This window comes from Schistocerca americana, chromosome 1 (assembly GCF_021461395.2).
Source record: "Schistocerca americana isolate TAMUIC-IGC-003095 chromosome 1, iqSchAmer2.1, whole genome shotgun sequence".
Lineage (NCBI taxonomy): Eukaryota > Metazoa > Arthropoda > Insecta > Orthoptera > Acrididae > Schistocerca > Schistocerca americana.
The window spans coordinates 131,808,075-131,827,548 of record NC_060119.1 but is presented as its reverse complement, the minus strand read 5'-3'; the positions used below and the strand labels follow the sequence as shown (position 1 = coordinate 131,827,548).

Here is a 19,474-nt window from a genome sequence, read left to right as displayed (position 1 = left end):
TCACTGAGGTCAGTTAGACGATGCACAAACACTCGACCGAAAGTCATTGTCTTCTAAAATAGGGAATACGTAATACATGTCTTCATCGGCCAATTCCTTCCTCCACAATAGTAGTTCCCTTCAGAAGGCTGAAATTTTTCCTGGCAGTTGGAGTATTTTGGTTTCATTACCTTGAAGACATACGTTCAGTGAACTGATTTTCTCAAACATGTCATAAAGATACGCTAGCTCCAATACAAACTGCCTTCCTACGAACTTCTCGGAACTTAAATATCTCTCTTGAAAAAGAGAGAAAATTCCTGAGTTAATTCCTGGGTTCATTCGCCCTATCCGGCCGTTGTGGCCGAGCGGTTCTAGGCGCTTCAGTCCGGAACCGCACTGCTGCTACGGCCGCAGGTGCGAATCCTGCCTCAGCATGGATGTGTGTCATGCATGCCCTTAGGTTAGTTAGGTTTAAGTAGTTCTAAGTTCTAGGGGACTGATGACCTCAGATGTTAAGTCCCATAGTGCTTACAGCCATTTGAACCATACGCCCTTTTAAAGACATTCTTACGTGAAATCCACCGACAGACAAGGTAAAAAATTAGGAAAATGTGCTTAGTCCTCATATAAACGCACATCTGTTGAAAACGCCTCGACTTCAGTGCCAGACTTTTGGTGACGTTTACCGCTTTGATTACTGATTGAAGAATCTCATGAAGGACAGAGTGCATGTTTTTTCATGCCAGTACGTCTCTGTGAATAAAACAGTGTGTCCAAACAGCGCGATGAGTCTCTTTACGGATGAGAGCTTGCTATACGGCGTTACCGCCAGCCATACTACGACTTACACCTGTACATACATCTACACAGTTTTCCCAGTTCATGTTTCTTACTGCTAGTTGTGTTCCAATAGCTATTTTCCTGCAGTAAATTTGTTGCCATCTATAAACAGTAAAAGATAGTAGAAAGCAATTTGTACTATTGTGTGAGGTTTCTTGCTCTTTGGTACAAGGTAGGCAACTTTTGCAGATGAAAGAAAGGTCTTTTATACTAATAGTAGTCTCTTCAGTTTGGCACCTGAATAACACCACAACAAGACATAGAAAATGACGGACACCGACTACTAGACGTAGATAATCGGACAATTTTACCTATAAATGCAGAAGTACGAGTACTAACAAGAGCTTCAGATGTTCTTCACTCACGTGCAGTATCTGCATTAGGAGCTGAAACTGATACCATACCTGGACGACTAAACCAAGGAACATTTACAGTAAACCAACCTGAATTATTTTTCGGTCAATGTTCAGAAATTTGCGGAGCAAATCATACATTTATACCAATTGTAGTTGACAGAATTTCAGTGAACTTATTTATCAAATGACTACCTAAGATAACCTAAGGATTTAGTTAAAATATAACATTAGCGTGTCAGTCTTTTTATTGTCATTTCTTTTAACATGTGGGACAAATATTTTCTTGGTTTCTTTACCAAACTACCGTGATTTGTCTAAAAATGTCGTTTCTTTTCAGGAAGAAGCACTTGCTCGTACAGTGCTCAAAAGATTTTTTGCATTAGGGGCGTGCGACACGAAAATTCGGAGCGTCTGCCAACAGCAACAGGTGGCGGCCGTGTCGCAAGAGCGCAAGAGGGCGCGCCTTCGATTGTCGCCGTGAGAGAGTGGTGGGCGTGGCGCCGACCCCGGGGCGTGTATAAAAAGACGCCGTGGGAACGCCCCTTCGTACAGTTCGTCTTGTTCGCTGTGGGGCATCGACAATCATGACTCTGAAGGTGAGTTCCAGACAGGAATCCCCAATACCGTGAAATATTTTCGTGTCTGAACGTCAGCGTATTAATTGCAGAGTTTTCTGAATTCGCTTGCAACTATCCTTGAAAAAAAAAAATGTCTATGGAACTATTTTCTGCCTCTGTCGGCCTACGTCAGCAGTACTAGGCTCACTTTTCTGTTTCGAATTCCAATTCTGGTTCCGCAGATTTTGAAAATTTCTGGCAGATTAGAACTCCGTACTGGACTGAGACCCGAACCCGGTACCTTGCCGTTCGGAGGCAATCCTTCCGACAGAGCTTTCCAGGTGCGGTTCACAACCCTTTCTCACAGATATACTTCTGCCAATACATCTGTCATTTTCTAAACGAAGAGTGTTTCCCGTGATACTCAAGTTTCCCATTTTGAGTCCTACTCAATTACACAGTTTTGGCAGTATACATTTCGCTGTATATTGAAAGTTGCGTTTTATTGCCGGAGGCTGTATTTTTTCATCCCCTCTAACATAAGCAAAGTAAAACAATGCAGCTAAGAGGATTATATGAACACCAATGTCCTTTGTTGCAGACCGTCCTTTCCAATGACTAGTGAGTCATACAGACACTTTCTCAGGTATCTAATGTGCAACTGAAGATCCGAATCGCATTTAATCTTAACAGACTTCGTATCTGGCAATCTTCGATACGAATTAAAGCTGCTTTCATCATACAAAATAAAATCACTGTGGCAATATACCAGGGCAGTTCAATAAGTAATGCAACACATTTTTTTTTCTAAAACAGGGGTTGTTTTATTCAGCATTGAAATACACCAGGTTATTCCCCAATCTTTTAGCTACACAACACTATTTTTCAACGTAATCTCCATTCAATGCTACGGCCTTACGCCACCTTGAAATGAGGGCCTGTATGCCTGCACGGTACCATTCCACTGGTCGATGTCGGAGCCAACGTCGTACTGCATCAATAACTTCTTCATCATCCGCGTAGTGCCTCCCACAGATTGCGTCCTTCATTGGGCCAAACATACGGAAATCCGACGATGCGAGATCGGGGCTGTAGGGTGCATGAGGAAGAACAGTCCACTGAAGTTTTGTGAGCTCCTCTCGGGTGCGAAGACTTGTGTGAGGTCTTGCGTTGTCATGAAGAAGGAGAAGTTCGTTCAGATTTTTGTGCCTACGAACACGCTGAAGTCGTTTCTTCAATTACTGAAGAGTAGCACAATACACTTCAGAGTTGATCGTTTGACCATGGGGAAGGACATCGAACAGAATAACCCCTTCAGCGTCCCAGAAGACTGTAACCATGACTTAGTCGGCTGATGGTATGGCTTTAAACTTTTTCTTGGTAGGGGAGTGGGTGTGGCGCCACTCCATTGATTGCCGTTTTGTTTCAGGTTCGAAGTGATGAACCCATGTTTCATCGCCTGTAACAATCTTTGACAAGAAATTGTCACCCTCAGCCACATGACGAGCAAGCAATTCCGCACAGATGGTTTTCCTTTGCACTTTATGGTGTTCGGTTAGACAACGAGGGACCCAGCGGGAACAAACCTTTGAATATCCCAACTGGTGAACAATTGTGACAGCACTACCAACAGAGATGTCAACTTGAGCACTGAGTTGTTTGAGGTGATCCGTCGATCATCTCGAACGAGTGCGTTCGCACGCTCCGCCATTGCAGGAGTCACAGCTGTGCACGGCCGGCCCGCACGCGGGAGATCATACAGTCTTGCTTGACCTTGCGGCGATGATGACACACGCTTTGCCCAACGACTCACCGTGCTTTTGTCCACTGCCAGATCACCGTAGACATTCTGCAAGCGCCTATGAATATCTGAGATGCCCTGGTTTTCCGCCAAAAGAAACTCGATCACTGCCCGTTGTTTGCGACGCACATCCGTTACAGACGCCATTTTAACAGCTCCGTACAGCGCTGCCACCTGTCGGAAGTCAATTAAACTATACGAGACGAAGCGGGAATGTCTGAAAATATTCCACAAGAAATTTCCGGTTTTTTCAACCAAAATTGGCCGAGAAAAAAAATGTGTTGCATTACTTATTGAACTGCCCTCGTATGTTCATCCTCTGCGTTGGGATTAGGCACGATCCCTGCTTGAGATTCAGTCCGTGTCCTTATTGATTTTCACTTTGTCTCTTTGCTTTATGCCAGTGCTACAGACATATATGTCTGTCCTATGGTATCCTCTGAGTCGTTATTTTGTCATATATTGTTTTTTTCTTCTTCAGTTAGCGTCTTACATTGATAGTGCATTATCGAGCTTTCAACATTTGACGCCTCCACTTCCCCTCTCCTCGTTTCGATCTTCCTAGGAACACACGTCTCACCACCGTAAAATCAACCTTGTAAAGCCATCATTTCATATGAGTTCACGAGACCGTTCTTCCGAGTTTTGTTCTTAAATGTTGATTTTCCGTATACTCACAGTAACTACATGACATAATTGTTTTGGGGGGCTATTACCATCCTCTTTTTACACAACTTCACGGATTAGGCACAACTGCCGTTTGAACTTCATCCCATCTCTTTGACTCGCTAATATAGTACACAAAGTACTTTGTGAACATTGGAATCCATGTTAAGTAACGTATAATTATTACGAACAATGTGTTTTGAAGCCAAGATTGACTGATTATTAATAAATTTTCGTACTCAACAAGTGAATTTCTAATTACATTTTGGTGACAAGCACTTTTAAAATATGTATATGCTGTCACTTGCGAGCGCAAAACAGACCAACACAGAGTAGATGTGTGGAAACAAAGACTATCCTATACACAAAATGATCGAATTAACAGATTTTTCCAAAAATTTAGGTCGCGGGCGTAATTTGTACAATTAAAATATCCTCATTTTTGAGTACTGTAATGGGACCGTGTGGTCTGAAACGGATCTTGCGTCTTTATTTTTGGTATCTTATGTTTCCAAAACGGAAGCGTAGTGACCTAAACCAATTTACGGGAGTTTATTTAAAGCCACCCCCGATTAGTACGCCGAATCTTGTCATATACCACGTGTTTTGTAATCTATCCTTACTTAGCATCTGTGAAATTTCCTATTTAGGTAGTGTCCTCACAATACATGCTTAACTGTTTGACGCTAGTGTGGAAGCACCGAGGTCACCAACCACGAAGAATGTAGGATAGTGCCCTGAAATAATATGCTAGAGATATGAGGCCGATTTTTGAAGTTAATTTCCACCGTTATCGGTCACAAGTAGTTGACGGATGTTTGCGGCGTTTTATCCGTAACCAGTTCATATGCTTCCGATAACATGGAAATTTAGGAAGGCGATGGGACGTTCATAATCGAAATATCTCATCAAAAAACTTCGTATCTGACACTGTCAGTGGTTGTCAGTCCACCGGACTGGAGTAGTTCCCTTGATGGTATTCTGAAAAAGAGGGTTTCACCTCTCACCATTTCTCATTTCAATTAGTAAGACAATCATGAAATCACAAACCGGCCACTGCAGCCGACGGCACGAACGCACACTTATGCGATGGAGCGCGGCTGGATGCATGCAGGTTCGAATTTTGGTGGTGAGTGAAATTGTCACCGCCAGTATTTGGCGGGCAAGGGGAAAAGTGATGGTGGCGAAAAGCTCCTGATCACCACCAGTCTTTGCGCCAATGACCTAGACTGAATTCCGAATCTCACCGAAGTGTGTCGTGGAGTGAGGGCATGTAACACTGATGATGGTGATCTGCCCGTCCGATGGTGACATTAAGCCCTGTTGCCTCCTTGGTGCTATTCGAGAGGAGTATGCCATGTGCCGGTATGGGGTTTTCCCTCGCCCTTCCCCCGTCATAATCGTGCAACGGGAACATAATGCTACACTACACATGCATCCATTACGGTCGCCTACACGCTACGAATACACATAAGACGCAACTCCTATGCCTGCAAGGAATGGTGTCAAAGTGCGCGGAGAAAGGCCGCTGAATACAAACTGTGAGACAACCCAGCCAACAATGCCATACGACATTTATAGGTTTTGTACGACACTATACGATACACCTATTGTTAACAGATACCCGTATGACATATCCCTCACAAACATTGAGGAAAGGGGCCATTGTGCTTGGAGGAATGAAACACTTTCCGATGAGGCGGCTGGATCCATTGCTCGGGACCTGCAAACTAACAACGGTATACGAACTCATGCTTTCCTTACACTTAGTGGCTCTGTCTAGCGCTGTGTGTAAAGCGACACTAAAGGACTATGGTACAATTGTGTGTCACACTGTTTCATGTAGCGTTCTCATGTAATCGTTTAAGGGTTTGAGGTGAATGTACTAGTCTACGCACGCATTACATTGAAGTTTTCAGACGGTACGGTATCCACGGCAATGACACTGCAGAAGTTCCCTCTTTCTAGATTATAGCTATTGCAGAATGGTTATGACCTTTGTCCGTGTATATGACGATTAAAGAAAGTTATTCCAGTGCAACAGCTCAATGTAGAGTAGTTTTTGCCGGATATTTCTTCTTAGATATTCAGCAATCAGCTTGGTTGGCAGCAGCTCTCAACAGTTTTCTTCCGCCCCGATAGCTGATTGGTCAGCGTGACGGATTGCCGTCCTACGAGCCCGGGTTCGATTCCTGGCTGGCTCGGGGATTTTCTCCGCTCAGGGACTGGGTGTTGTCTTCATCACCATTTCATCCCTATCCGGCTTACAGGTCGCCCAATGTGGCGTCGAATGTAATAAGACCTGCACCAAGGCGGCCGGACCTGCCCCCTAAGGGGCCTCTCGCCAATGACGCCAAACGCTCATTTCCATTTACCACGGATTTCGGCATTCCTCTAGAGGGTGGTGCAGGTGGCTCATCTGGTATCCTCCATGATCTAGTTGTGTTCCAGTCCGCCTCTTGTGTTCCTTCCCCTCTATTGTCCCTTCAGTTATACTTTTAATGGCACTGTCAAGCCTCAGCAGATGGCCGACCCACCTACCTGTTCTATATTGCATAAGCTTCCAAAGACACGGCTTCTCTTTGTCCACTCTGTGAAGCAAATCTTCGTTTGATACCTTACCTAAAGAGGCAACAATTAGTAATCTGAGGTAGCATCACATCTCGAAGGCTCGTATTCTGTGTTTTCTGCTTTTGCGAGTGCTCATATTTCACTGCCGTACAGTAGTGCACTTGTTAATCTACGCGTCTGGATATGAAAAGGTTTCTGGATATTACATAGTGATCACAACACAGTTGGATATTCACCTAATTTTGTGAGCAGCCAACTGCTTATCACAGCGCAATATGTGGTACTGATATGTATACCAGTACCCAGGTACATCGACAGACCTGATAAGAATATTCGCAGTACTGAGGAACATGGTAATGGCAAACAGTAGACCGAACTCACCAGACATAATATGAAACAGTCACATATTCGTCTCGAGACAGTCACCAACTGTGTTGATATTTGGAAGAATTCTCATTTATAGTTCAGTCGCAGTAGCACATTTTCAGTTACATGACTTGTTTAGATCACTCTGGATCATCTTCCGATGTAAAACAAAGTAATTCTAAGTAACTGCGTCATCAGACTCACATCAGAGTACTGTGGTAATAGGTTCTAAATAGTCAAGTCGGTTCGCTGGCGCAACTTCTTTGTTTTACTTCGTTTCAGAACTGAAAATGATCCAGAGTCATTGCAATATATCGTATGATAAAAATGTGGAACTGCGACTGAACAATAAATCATGATTATTTTAAATGAAGCTGAGTCTTGACCGATCCTCATCACCACTTTCGAGCGCGCGCCTTTGTGTGTGTGTGTGTGTGTGTGTGTGTGTGTGTGTGTGTGTGGGTATGGCCGTACACTTCTTGTTTTGCCATTTAGTTTCTCCTGTTCAGCTGCGTCCGAAAAGTTCTGACACAAGTCTAAGCACAACTTTGACATGGCTGTACCAGAAGTTTTATTACTACCCATGTCAACGTTAATTCCAGTCATAAGGTTTTTCCCGTAAATTATTCCGTGTTGTTGATCTTGTTGTTGTTGTTGTCTTCAGTCCTGAGACTGGTTTGATGCAGCTCTCCATGCTACTCTATCCTGTGCAAGCTGCTTCGTCTCCCAGTATTTACTGCAACCTACATCCTTCTGAATCTGCTTAGTGTATTCATCTCTTGGTCACCCTCTACGATTTTTACTCTCCACGCTGCCCTCTAATGCTAAATTTGTGATCCCTTGATGCCTCAAAACATGTCCTACCAACCGATCCCTTCTTCTAGTCAAGTTGTGACACAAACTCTTCTTCTCCCCAATTCTGTTCCATACCTCCTGATTAGTTATGTGATCTACCCATCTAATCTTAAACATTCTTCTGTAGCACCACATTTCGAAAGCTTCTATTCTCTTCTTGTCCAAACTAGTTATCGTCCATGTTTTACTTCCATACATGGCTACACTCCATACAAATACTTTCAGAAACGACTTCCTGACACTTAAATCTATACTCGATGTTAAATTCCTCTTCTTCAGAAACGCTATTCTTGCCATCGCCAGTCTACATTTTATATCCGCACTACTTCGACCATCATCAGTTATATTGCTCCCCAAATAGCAAAACTCCTTTACTACTTTAATTGTCTCATTTCCTAATCTAATTCCCTCAGCATCACCGACTTAATTCGACTACATTCCATTATCCTCGTTTTGCTTTTGTTGCTGTTCATCTTATATCCTCCTTTCAAGACACTGTCCATTCCGTTCAACTGTTCTTCCAAGTCCTTTGCTGTCTCTGACAGAATTACAATATCATCGGCGAACCTCAAAGTTTTTATTTCTTCTCCATGGACTTTAATACCTACTCCGAATTTTTCTTTTGTTTCCTTCACTGGTTGCTCAATATACAGATTGAATAACATCGGGGACAGGCTACAACCCTGTCTCACTCCCTTCCCAACCGCTGCTTCCCTTTCATGCCCCTCGACTCATAACTGCCATCTGGTTTCTGTACAAATTGTAAATAGCCTTTCGCTCCCTGTATTTTACCCCTGCCACCTTTAGAATTTGAAAGAGAGTATTCCAGTCAACATTGTCAAAAGCTTTCTCTAAGTCTACAAATACTAGAAATGTAGGTTTGCCTTTCCTTAATCAATTTTCTAAGATAAGTCGTAGGGTCAGTATTGGCTCACGTGTTCCAACATTTCTGCGGAATCCAACCTGATCTTCGCCGAGGTCGGCTTCTACCAGTTTTTCCATTCGTCTGTAAAGAATTCGCGTTAGTATTTTGCAGCTGTGACTTATTAAACTGATAGTTCGGTAATTTTCACATCTGTCACATTCCGTACGGTACTCAAAACCTGTTTCGCCTTTTTGAAGGTCTCCGCATTCGCTCTCCCATTTTACGCTGCCGACGATTGTAATTTGATGAACCCAAAATACAGAAGGCGCTGCGCTTTGTACGCAGTTGGATTGTCTTCCGGAAGTGTCTTTATCGTAGCGTGTAAGCACGTGTTTCTGTGTGTGTGTGTTTCTGTTAATTTAAAATACTCCACCTTCTAGTATCATAACGGTCTTTGTATAATACTGTTCTCACAGCGTCTGACCTGTCCACATGCTGAATCTTTGCAGCGTGATCTCTGTAATTTTTATCTCAGTCTTGCTACTGAAGCATCGGAAGGAATTTTTGCACACATATTTTCCATCACGAAATATTCCAATGTGTCTCAAGTTTTAAATTTTGGTGTGATTGGAGCGTGGGTGGAAAACAAAGGTGACTACTAAGGATTGCAATGTTGTGGTTTACTTGTCCAATGATTTTAAATTTAAGCTTTTTACTAGCTCTTAATAGCATTAATCGGTGCACGAAGGTGATAAATTGCCAAATTTCACGGAAATGTCGTCCATTCAAATTAGAAACAGCGATCACTGCCTTTTTAACTTCTTATTTGCTAGTTTTTTATTTGTATTTAGTTAAAAATAAAAACAGCATTTTAGATTTATTCAGTTCAAATGCTGAGTTCGATGGCAGGTCACTATTGCGAGGTACAATATCGTAGGTGTATGCCTCAGAAAAATCGAGAAAATATCATTATTTAGTCGGAATTACGTCGAGTGTGTGTCAATATTACTAGAAGCTTTTTATGGATTCAAGCATAACAACACAGTTGTTGTTCAACGCGTCAAAAGTAGATCGAAGGAGAACGCGTTTTCACTTGATGGTGCATTTCGTGCAAAATTTTTAAACCAGCGAGAACCATGTGTTGATCACTGTGACATCGTTAATTTTTTTTAACAGTACACTGAGAAATTTTAATGGATACCGCTCTTAGAACCGAAGACTGCCACATATTCTTCAAAACCTTATGGGTACCCTAATTGACAGAAGTACATATAACACCATTGTGCCTAATATTATGTACTCTTGACATTAATCTAGTGGTGGTGTTTAACACACTACCTTCGAGAAATCAAATGCGATCTTCCTCTATCGAGCAATTTCAAAAGGGAGGGATATTTTGAACGTAGATAAAATGTGTCCATTAGATTATAATAACCCACTACAACCTATGGAAGTGCGTAATAGGAACTGTGCAACACCGTGTAGATGAATCCTTCGACCTTTCCGCACCTTGAAAACCACATTAGAATTTGGCCACCACACCATTTGACATGGGAGCTTGTGTGTGCCTTCTCTTGTACTGAAATGCAACCATATAATTTTCGAGAGTGATATATCTTGAGTTAAATAAAGAAAAGTTGCACCGTTCATGTATTTTTTCATGCATAACACAATGCGTTTCGACATTTTGTTCTCTCTTTCGTTTACATAAATATTTTTTGTTACGTTTACATGTGTTTTTTCTGCCTGCCTTGCGCTGTAAATGTCTTTTTGAAGTTATAAAGTACTGTGTCTTCTCCATTACACACACGCAAGTAAGTCACTTACTGTTCATCTTCGCAAAAAGAACATCTTACAGAGATATTATGACTGTTACATCATCTCTGTAGCATGTATCGACTCCAAAACAAAATGGTTCAAATGGCTCTGAGCACTATGGGACTCAACTGCTGTGGTCATCAGTCCCCTAGAACTTAGAACTACTTCAACCTACCTAACCTAAGGACATCACACACATCCATGCCCGAGGCAGGATTCGAACCTGCGACCGTAGCAGCAACGCGGCTCCGGACTGGAGCGCCTAGAACCGCACGGCCACCGCGGCCGGCCGACTCCAAAACAAACTGTATAAATAATGATTTGCATGTGTGAGATATTCTCTGTAATGGAGGAGGAGAGACAATACGTTATTGCCTGAAAAAGACAACTATAGTGCGAGAGAGGCAGGAAATCACACATGCAAACATCACGAACTATTTATATAAACAAATGCACTTGAAAATGAAAATAAATTCTCGAAACCCGTTGTGCGAAGCACGAAAAATGCATAAGTGGTGCAGGTTCTCATCATTTAAATCACGAATCAAACAGTTGCAGGCTTCCCAAGAACATCGATTATGATGAACAAAATTAATTGATATGTCTTTATTTTCAAATAGAATTGTTTCTCCAATAATCCAGTCAAGTGGCAACAGCATTGGCACGATGTCTTACTACAACAGTGCACCTGTCGTACCGATAGAAACCAAGTCTGTCTAAATGAAATACTCACTGTTTTCTTCACTTCAAAGGTGATGTGGCACTAAACTGTTAAAAGCGACAAATTGCTAGCTACTAATACACGAAATAATGTGCCCTTCGAAGTAAAGGAGGTGATGGAAGTTGACATCAATGAATTTGGTTCTTTGGTGCAAATGTTTCAAGTCGTCCGTTTCAAAGTGTAATGACTGTAGCTACAGTACAGCAATAGCAAGGTTCTTGAATAAACTCCACAGAACGACATGACAGACTGTAAGATTCAGAACTCTTGTTGTGAACGAGACGGGGTGAATTCTCCATTAAAATCTAATGAATCATATTTATTCATAGTTTCAGAGGAATGCTGGGGTTTTTCCTCAAACATGGAGCTTGTCGACATTACTCCCCATCACTGTTTAACTACCACATTGTTACATTATTAGTCGTTCTCCGGTCCTCAGTCTTCCTCCAGTTGATCATGATTCGTTTCTCTGAAGAGAATGTAATCTTTTTTTGATAATTTTGGAGGTGGAATTAGAGTATTAAATGAACAACAGGAAATGATAGTTTTTGGTGGGTAAAACAGCAAGGTGCGAACATCTGAAGAAGGTTTTGAAGGTCATTTTGGAAAAAGCATGCAAAACGACAACGGAAACAGAATAATCAATTTATCTGAGGAACATCTTCTTCCACCATGAAGATATACATGAACTCACGTCGGAAGAGCTTACGAAGAATCGTAAATTGATTACGGATTTGATGTTGGTGATGGAAAGGGAAAATACAGACGTAAGAGTGCATTGACAACCAGATTGCGCCAACAGTCACCGTATGATGGTAAGATCAACTGTCATGAGAACGAAGGATGAACTCTCAGAATACGGGAAAGTGACGTTTAAGACAGACCTTCTTACAAGATATGACCTCATAATATTTTATTAAAATAGTCTCCAGAATAAATTTAACGTAAAAAGAATAGAAGATTCCACAACCATAATTAGCATAAGAACATTATAAAAAAGTTCTCTCTCCAGAACATGGGGTGTACTACAGTGGAGGATAAGAAGTTAAAGTCTTCGAAGAAAACTATGTAGAAATAACGGAGGAGGATGTGGGATCCGAGCTGTCTAAACCAAAAGTAAATGAAACACCAGGACCAGGAAATTAGGAATATAGCTTGTGAAGTATGGAAGAGGTGTAATGATAAGACATCTACAGGACATGTTTGGGAAAATAGAGGTGGAGAAGATCCACCTATAGAGCGGAGCTATCATATAGCCTCTCGATGTATAAAACAAAAGTAACAACAGGGTATACACAAACTGTGGAGGAAAAAAACGTTAGCCAGCAAGAGCTAGGCTTTCATCCAATATTTTGAATACAGAAAAGAATGTGAGGGTTTTAATTGAAGAGCATATTGGTTACAGGCATGGACGATCTTGTCGTGAAAACATTCACTGTATTACACGTTTATTGGAAAAATAAAAATAAAGAGTATCTATGGCCTTTGTGGACCTGAGGAAAGCTTATGACAATGTTCCTGGAATACAGTTATGGGAAGGAAAGAGAAGGAATGAGAAGGATCAGTGTGTGATAAGAATGGAGTAACCTGCTAATAGCTGTACAGGAACACAAAAATAATGGCTAAAATGGGAAACAAAGTTACCCGAAGTATTTTCGTTGACACGAGTCTAAAACAAGGTTGTGGAATGTCACCCATTCTCTTTAATATTTATGTGGAACAGGAGCTGAATAGCTGGTACAGGAAATGTTCAGGCATGGGAGTAAAGACTGGTGACAATACTCTTCACTCTGTGTGTATGGGACAGGATTTGGTTAAAACTGACGCAGATGAAGAGGATATAAGATCCTGCAGAAGCTAGAAATATTTGGGAACAATAATAGATAACTTCGAAACATGTGGCAAGAATATTGGTTCCAGAACAGCAATCGGGAAAAGAGCTATTAAAGTTTTGCGTTGTATAATATGGAATAATAATATTCGGCAGGGCACTAAGAAAAAAATGTTTCATATTGTAGTACTGAACATAGTTCTACAGTGGTTGAACAAAACCACATTGTTCCCGGAGGAGTGGTCGTTATTCAGGGGTATGACCGATCGAACAAAAAAAAATCTAGTAAACGTGGGCCCTAAAACGCATACCTAAAGAACTATGAGCAATTTACTGCAAGCTCTCTGCTTTCCATAATTTGGTAAGTGGTAGTATGGACCAAAACAAGAAAAAAACGTCCACCAAACATGTGCTCTAAAATGCATATCTTACAAGTTATGAGCACTTCTTCATTAGAAGAGTTGTGTTTCACAAGTGCTCTTAGCTCTTAAGGTATGCATTTTAGAGGCTTGTTTCTTGGACATTTTTATCTTTTTTTGGTCCATATTACCACTTCCCAAAATAAGGAAAGCAAAGAGCTTGGAGTAGGAGAGATTTGTTTCACAGTATCGAAGATAAATAACTGCTCATAGCTCTTAAGGTATGCGTCTTAGAGCGCATGTTTACTTGACTTTTTTTGTTTGCAATGGTCATTCCTTCATCTCCCCGAATGTTGATCATCACTTCTGACACCTTGTATAGAAACATCAAATATATTACCGTGCCTCATACGGTTCAGTAAACCCGTTAGCAGTCAAAACAGCTTCCGGGCATCTCGGAATAGGTAAGTATAGGCCCTGAATGGTTTTTAAGGAAATCTTAACACCATTCTCCCTGTAAAGTAGTAGCAAGTTCAGGTAATGACGACGGTGGATACAGCGTGGTAAGAATAGGACTATCAAACTACTGTCACACCATAAATAACTTTTTGTTTTCAATTTAATTAGGTCATTTACCACCTTATCAAAACAGTGACAGTTATACGACAGTTCACTAACGACGTAAGATGGACGTCACATCAGTGGCGATAAATGCCGAACCATTCTGTCGTGAACATAGATGAGTAATTATAAGCAGCTATTTTGGTGCTTCTTCTAATAATCATATCATTCGCTCCAAAGAAGACCACAAAGGCTCAATAATATTGAGATTATTGTGGCAAGGAGAGATGTGACCATTAATCCCCGTGCTCACAAAACCAGTTCTGAATGACGCGTGCTTCGTGAAGAGAAGTCCTATACTTCTGCATTACAGCATCGTCATTGGGAAACAAGTATTGTACCATGCGATGGATTTGATTAGCAAAAACCTTTACAGACTTTGTTTGTAATCTGCGTTCTTGCTTAAGACAGCTTCCGAACATTTTGGAAATTTCTGTATTCGGGGTAGGGCACCTCCATTGTTGAGCTTACTCGACTCACCTCAGTGGAAGCTTCATCAGTTGTATCAAAACATTTTACATGAAACAGTTCCTTCAGTTCAGGAAACAAATCAAGGCCTAGTGCTCTCATATCAGGACTGTATGGTGGGTGGGAAAGTATTTCCCGTCAATAATCCTCGAGCGTTTCTCTCTCCAGTACGGTAATGTGCTGTCTTGCGTTATGGTGCAATATTAGAACACCAGCTGGAAGTATGTCAACGTTCTTCGAGGTAAATTTCGGTAGAAAAAACATTTTACTGCAACAGTTCGAAGAACGCACGTGTTACAGACGTCCCTTGGCGAACTCTATTTGCAGCTATGTCACCATTCATGACATACGCAAAGTGCATCATGTGTTTCACCTTTGATTGTTGGCGGCTGAATTTTTTCGGCCATGGAGTGTCGACTGACACTTCAGTTCTGACTCAAAATCTCGTATACAGTATTTTTCAGAAACTGTCCCCCTTCTATTCGATAACGTTGAAGCAATTCTTCTGCGATTCTTCCAGTGTCTGCTTTCTACTCTTCATGCAGATCATCTGCCACCCAATTTTCTCATCTTTAACTTCTAAGTTTTGATTTTGTAAACTGTAGTGAAAGACATTCATGCCTCACATGCAGTTTCCTCATGCGTTTTTCGTCGTTCATCTCTCAAAATGTCATTAACAATAACCTGAGAGGAGTGCTTCCCAACCTCCATGGAAGTGAGGAGACCAGCGTGATACTGTGCTATGATCCACTACACTATTCCCACACATGACACACCTTCCTCAAAGCGTTTGTAAATTTCCATTCGGTTGTTTCCACCTAGGGATTAGATTCTGATGTCGGAGCGCATGTTACTACCTGTAATCCGACCTGTCTCGGCTTCAGCTTCCATTATAAAACTAAACTACTCACGGCACAGCCATGCGAACCACCAAACGCAAATAATATCGTCACGCCTAAAGTCTCGCTCACAACTGACACCAGTTTCAAATTGAGCATGCGCAGTGTGCAGGACTTTTGAAATGACCCTCCTATAATCATCCTCTATAGAGTGCGCGCTGAATACGGTGGTCGATGCGTAATGACCAGATTTCGTTCAAAGCGCTGGGCAAATTCATTCGTGTGTATGGAAGTGGAAGCCAACATCGTTTGCCCACTTCCGACCGGTGACAAACGCGCTGCGACGACAGAATCGAGGTGCAATATTTCTCAAACGATTTTATAGAAACTATTTGGTAAAAGATTCATTTTTTCATTACTTATAGTTTTATATGTCAGTTTCATAATACCATGCCCATCATTTCTTTAACAGCCATCTTCATTGTTATATTTGCATTTAAGTAAGACACTGCTCGAAATTCGAAAAAGTTTGCAGCGAAAAATAGGAGTCGCTATAAGTTTCCGTTTGGTGCATATTACATAATGTGTTGCTGCCTAAGAAATGTAGCAAAAGTTTTCTTTAGACTCAGGTGGAGATCTTAATCCGCCAGCAATCTCGAGAAAACTGATCTGATGTAGCGCAACCATCCGTGATCTCGCGCGAGATCGATAAGCAGGAATGAAATATCCACAACATTCCTCGCATTTTATAATCGGTTGGAGATAGTGAAACGAGAATTTGCCAAATGATAGCGCATAAAGAGGAGACATCTGGTTAATATACAAAAACTTCATTATATATCGTGTTATTCCAATAACTATACCGAAAAAGAAACTGGAATGGGAATGCGTACTCAAATACAGAGAAATGTAAACAAGCAGAAGACGACGCTGCGGGCGCAACGTCTGTATAAGACAACAAGCGTCTGACGCAATTGTTAGATGGGTTACTGCTGCTAGAATGGCATGTTATCAAGATTTAAGAGTTTGAACGTGGTGTTATAGCCGGCACACGAGCAATGGGGCACAGCATCTCCGAGGTAGCAATGAAGTTGGGATTTTCCCGTACGACCATTCCACAAGTACACTGTGAATATCAGGAATCCGGTAAAATATCAAATCTCCGTCATCGCCGCGGCCGGGAAAAAGATCCTGCAAAGAATGGCACAAAGGACGATTATAGACAATCGGTCAACTTGACAGAAGTGCAAACTCTTCCGCATATTGCAGCAGATTTCAGTACTGGGTCACGAACAAGTGTCAGCGTGAGAACCATTCAACGAAACATCATCGACGTGGGCTTTCGGAGGCGAAGGCTCATTCGTGTACCCTTCATGACTGCACAACACCAATCCTTACGCCTCGCCTGGGCCCGTCAAAACCGACATTGGACTGTTGATGGGACTGGAAACATGTACCCTGGTCGGATTAGTCTCGTTTCTAACTGTGTCGAGCGGATGGACGTGTACGGTATGTAGACGACCTCATGAATCCATGAACGCTGCATGTCAGCAGGGGACTGTTCAAGCTGGTGGAGGCTTTGTAATGGTGTGAGGCGTGTGCAGTTGGAGTGATATGGAACCGCTGATACGTTTAGATACGACTCTAAGGGGTGAACACAGACGTGAGCATCGTCTCTCATCTTCTGAATTCATTTATGTCCACTGTGAATTCCAATGGACTTGGAGAATTCCAGTGGGAACACTCTTCTGAGTTTAAACACTTCCGCTGGCCGCCAAACTCCTCAGACATAAACATTATTGAGCATATCAGGGATGCCTTGCAACGTGCTGTTCAGAAGAGACCTCCACCCCTTCGTACTCTTACGGATTTATGGACATCCCTGCAGGATTCATGGTATCAATTTCCTCCAACACTACCTCAGACGTTAGTCGAGTCCATGCCACGTCGTGTTGTGGCAATTCTGCGTGCTCAGGGGCCCTGGCAATTCAGTGTACATCGTCTTATTCGACTAATTATAACTTTTTCAATGAGAGGATGTAATTTTTGTGGGTCATAGATAGCTAGTGAAACAAGAAATGCTGTGGGTTTTTGAACAACATAAGTGAAAACATTACACGTGTATCTTTGTGTAGAGGATATAGTTTTTCGTAAGCTATTGATCTTACTTGTCCTCTGTTCCTGGCTTAATAGACTTAGTAAACCATTGTTTCAGAATTCCCTCACAACTGTGTCTGCACATCATTTAGTGAGGTAACATTGTGTAAACCCCGCTGTGCCTTGGCAAAAGAAGCAAAATTTAACATGGCAACTAGAGAAGTGTAGGTTTAACTCAAAATGACGACTCATGGCACTTCTCTGAAAATGGTTGAAATGGCTCTGAGCACTATGGGACTTAACATCTGAGGTCATCAGTCCCCTAAAACTTACAACTACTTAAACCTAACTAACCTGAGGACATCACACACACCCATGCCCGAGGCAGGATTCGAAACTGCGACCGTAGCAGTCGCGCGATTCCAGACTGAGGTGCCTAGAACCGCTCGGTCACAGCGGCCTGCTGCACTTCTCCGAAAGTTACATGATTAAGAAGCCAGGCGAAAGCAAGCCTCTGCTTTTGCTGCATTCTGTTTAGATACTAACCAAACCAGAAGTGGCAGTATCTGTTTTCCAATGGTCAACATGTAAGCATTCACGTGTAGGGGAGGGGCTCCTCTTAATATTTACAAAAAATGTGACTAGGTTTCAGTGTAGAATGGCGCTTCCCCTCAAGCGTTCGGCATTTCCGCTACAGCGCTTGCCTACAACCCCCATCTCTATCGCTCTCCCCATGCCTGCAATCTACCAGAGGCTGACTATGTACTTGCTTGTTGTGTGTCAGGTGTTGCTGGTGGTGGCCGTGGCGTGCCTGGGTCCGGCGCTGGCGGCGTTCGTGGCGGCGGGCCCCGTGCTGCACGCCGCCCCCGTGCTGCACGCCGCCCCCGCCCCCGGCGCCGTGGTGGCGCTGCCGGCACCGGGCAGCTCGGCGGCCGTCGTCTCCACCCCCAGCGGCGTGCGCGTCGCCTACGCCGCCCCCGGGCCAGCCAACTCCCTGGGGCCGGTGCTCTCTGCGGACTCCCGCGCCGCCCTGCTCGGCGTCGCATACTCCGCCGCCCCCGCCGTCGCCCACATGACCTACAGCAACGCGCTCGGCATCAGCTACGCCTACTGAGGCGCCACGCATTGCTCTCAATAAAAGCAATCTTTTCAGCAAGTGCTGTAGCTTAACGAGTATCATTTATTTCTTTAGTTTAGTACCTCAACGTTCTTAGTAACCACAGTTTGCAAAACATTGCCAAAACACGGGAATCAGCCACTCATCTTTTGTATAAAATAAAAGTCCTCTTGAGTTGCTTGTAAAGCTCTAAATTTATTTCACGACCTGTTTCGAAGCTTAACGCTTCATCTTCAGGTGCCACCAAATAATTACGAAAACTGAAATGTGTGGCGGTCGGACCGGGCAGTCATTGGGGCTCACAAGCACGTCACACACACGAATGGGAGCGTAGACAAACAACCACAGCTCAACATTTGGCACCTGAAAATGAAACTTTAAGCTTCGAAACGGCTCGTGGAATAAATTCAGGGCATCACTAGCAGCTACAGCGCGTATTTATCCTATAAATATATTCCGCAGTTACGGATGTTCACATGATCAAATATTTCGCTTCATCTTTTTCTTTCACGTATAGGATTAACGACGTAGGGCCAGTGTCCCGGGCAGCCTGGATGTGGTTTTTAGGCGGTTTTCCACATCCCCCTCGGTGAATACCGGGCTGGTCCCCACGTTCCGCCTCAGTTACACGACTCGCAAACATTTGCAACACATTCCCACTATTCCATGGCTTACATAAGACACAGACAGCTGGGGTACACTAATTCCTTCCCGGGGGGTATGGGGTGGCGGCAGGAAGGGCAT

General features: G+C 42.8%; 1 protein-coding gene across 1 annotated transcript; it reads left to right on the top strand.

Moving 5' to 3' along the window:
• Positions 1 to 1,762: 1,762 nt before the first annotated feature.
• On the top strand, positions 1,763 to 18,727 carry LOC124606382 (cuticle protein 76-like). The gene is made up of 2 exons (XM_047138397.1): positions 1,763 to 1,774; positions 18,398 to 18,727. The coding sequence occupies exons 1-2, from the start codon at positions 1,763 to 1,765 to the stop codon at positions 18,725 to 18,727; spliced, it is 342 nt and encodes a 113-aa protein (XP_046994353.1).
• The last annotated feature ends 747 nt before the right edge of the window (positions 18,728 to 19,474 follow it).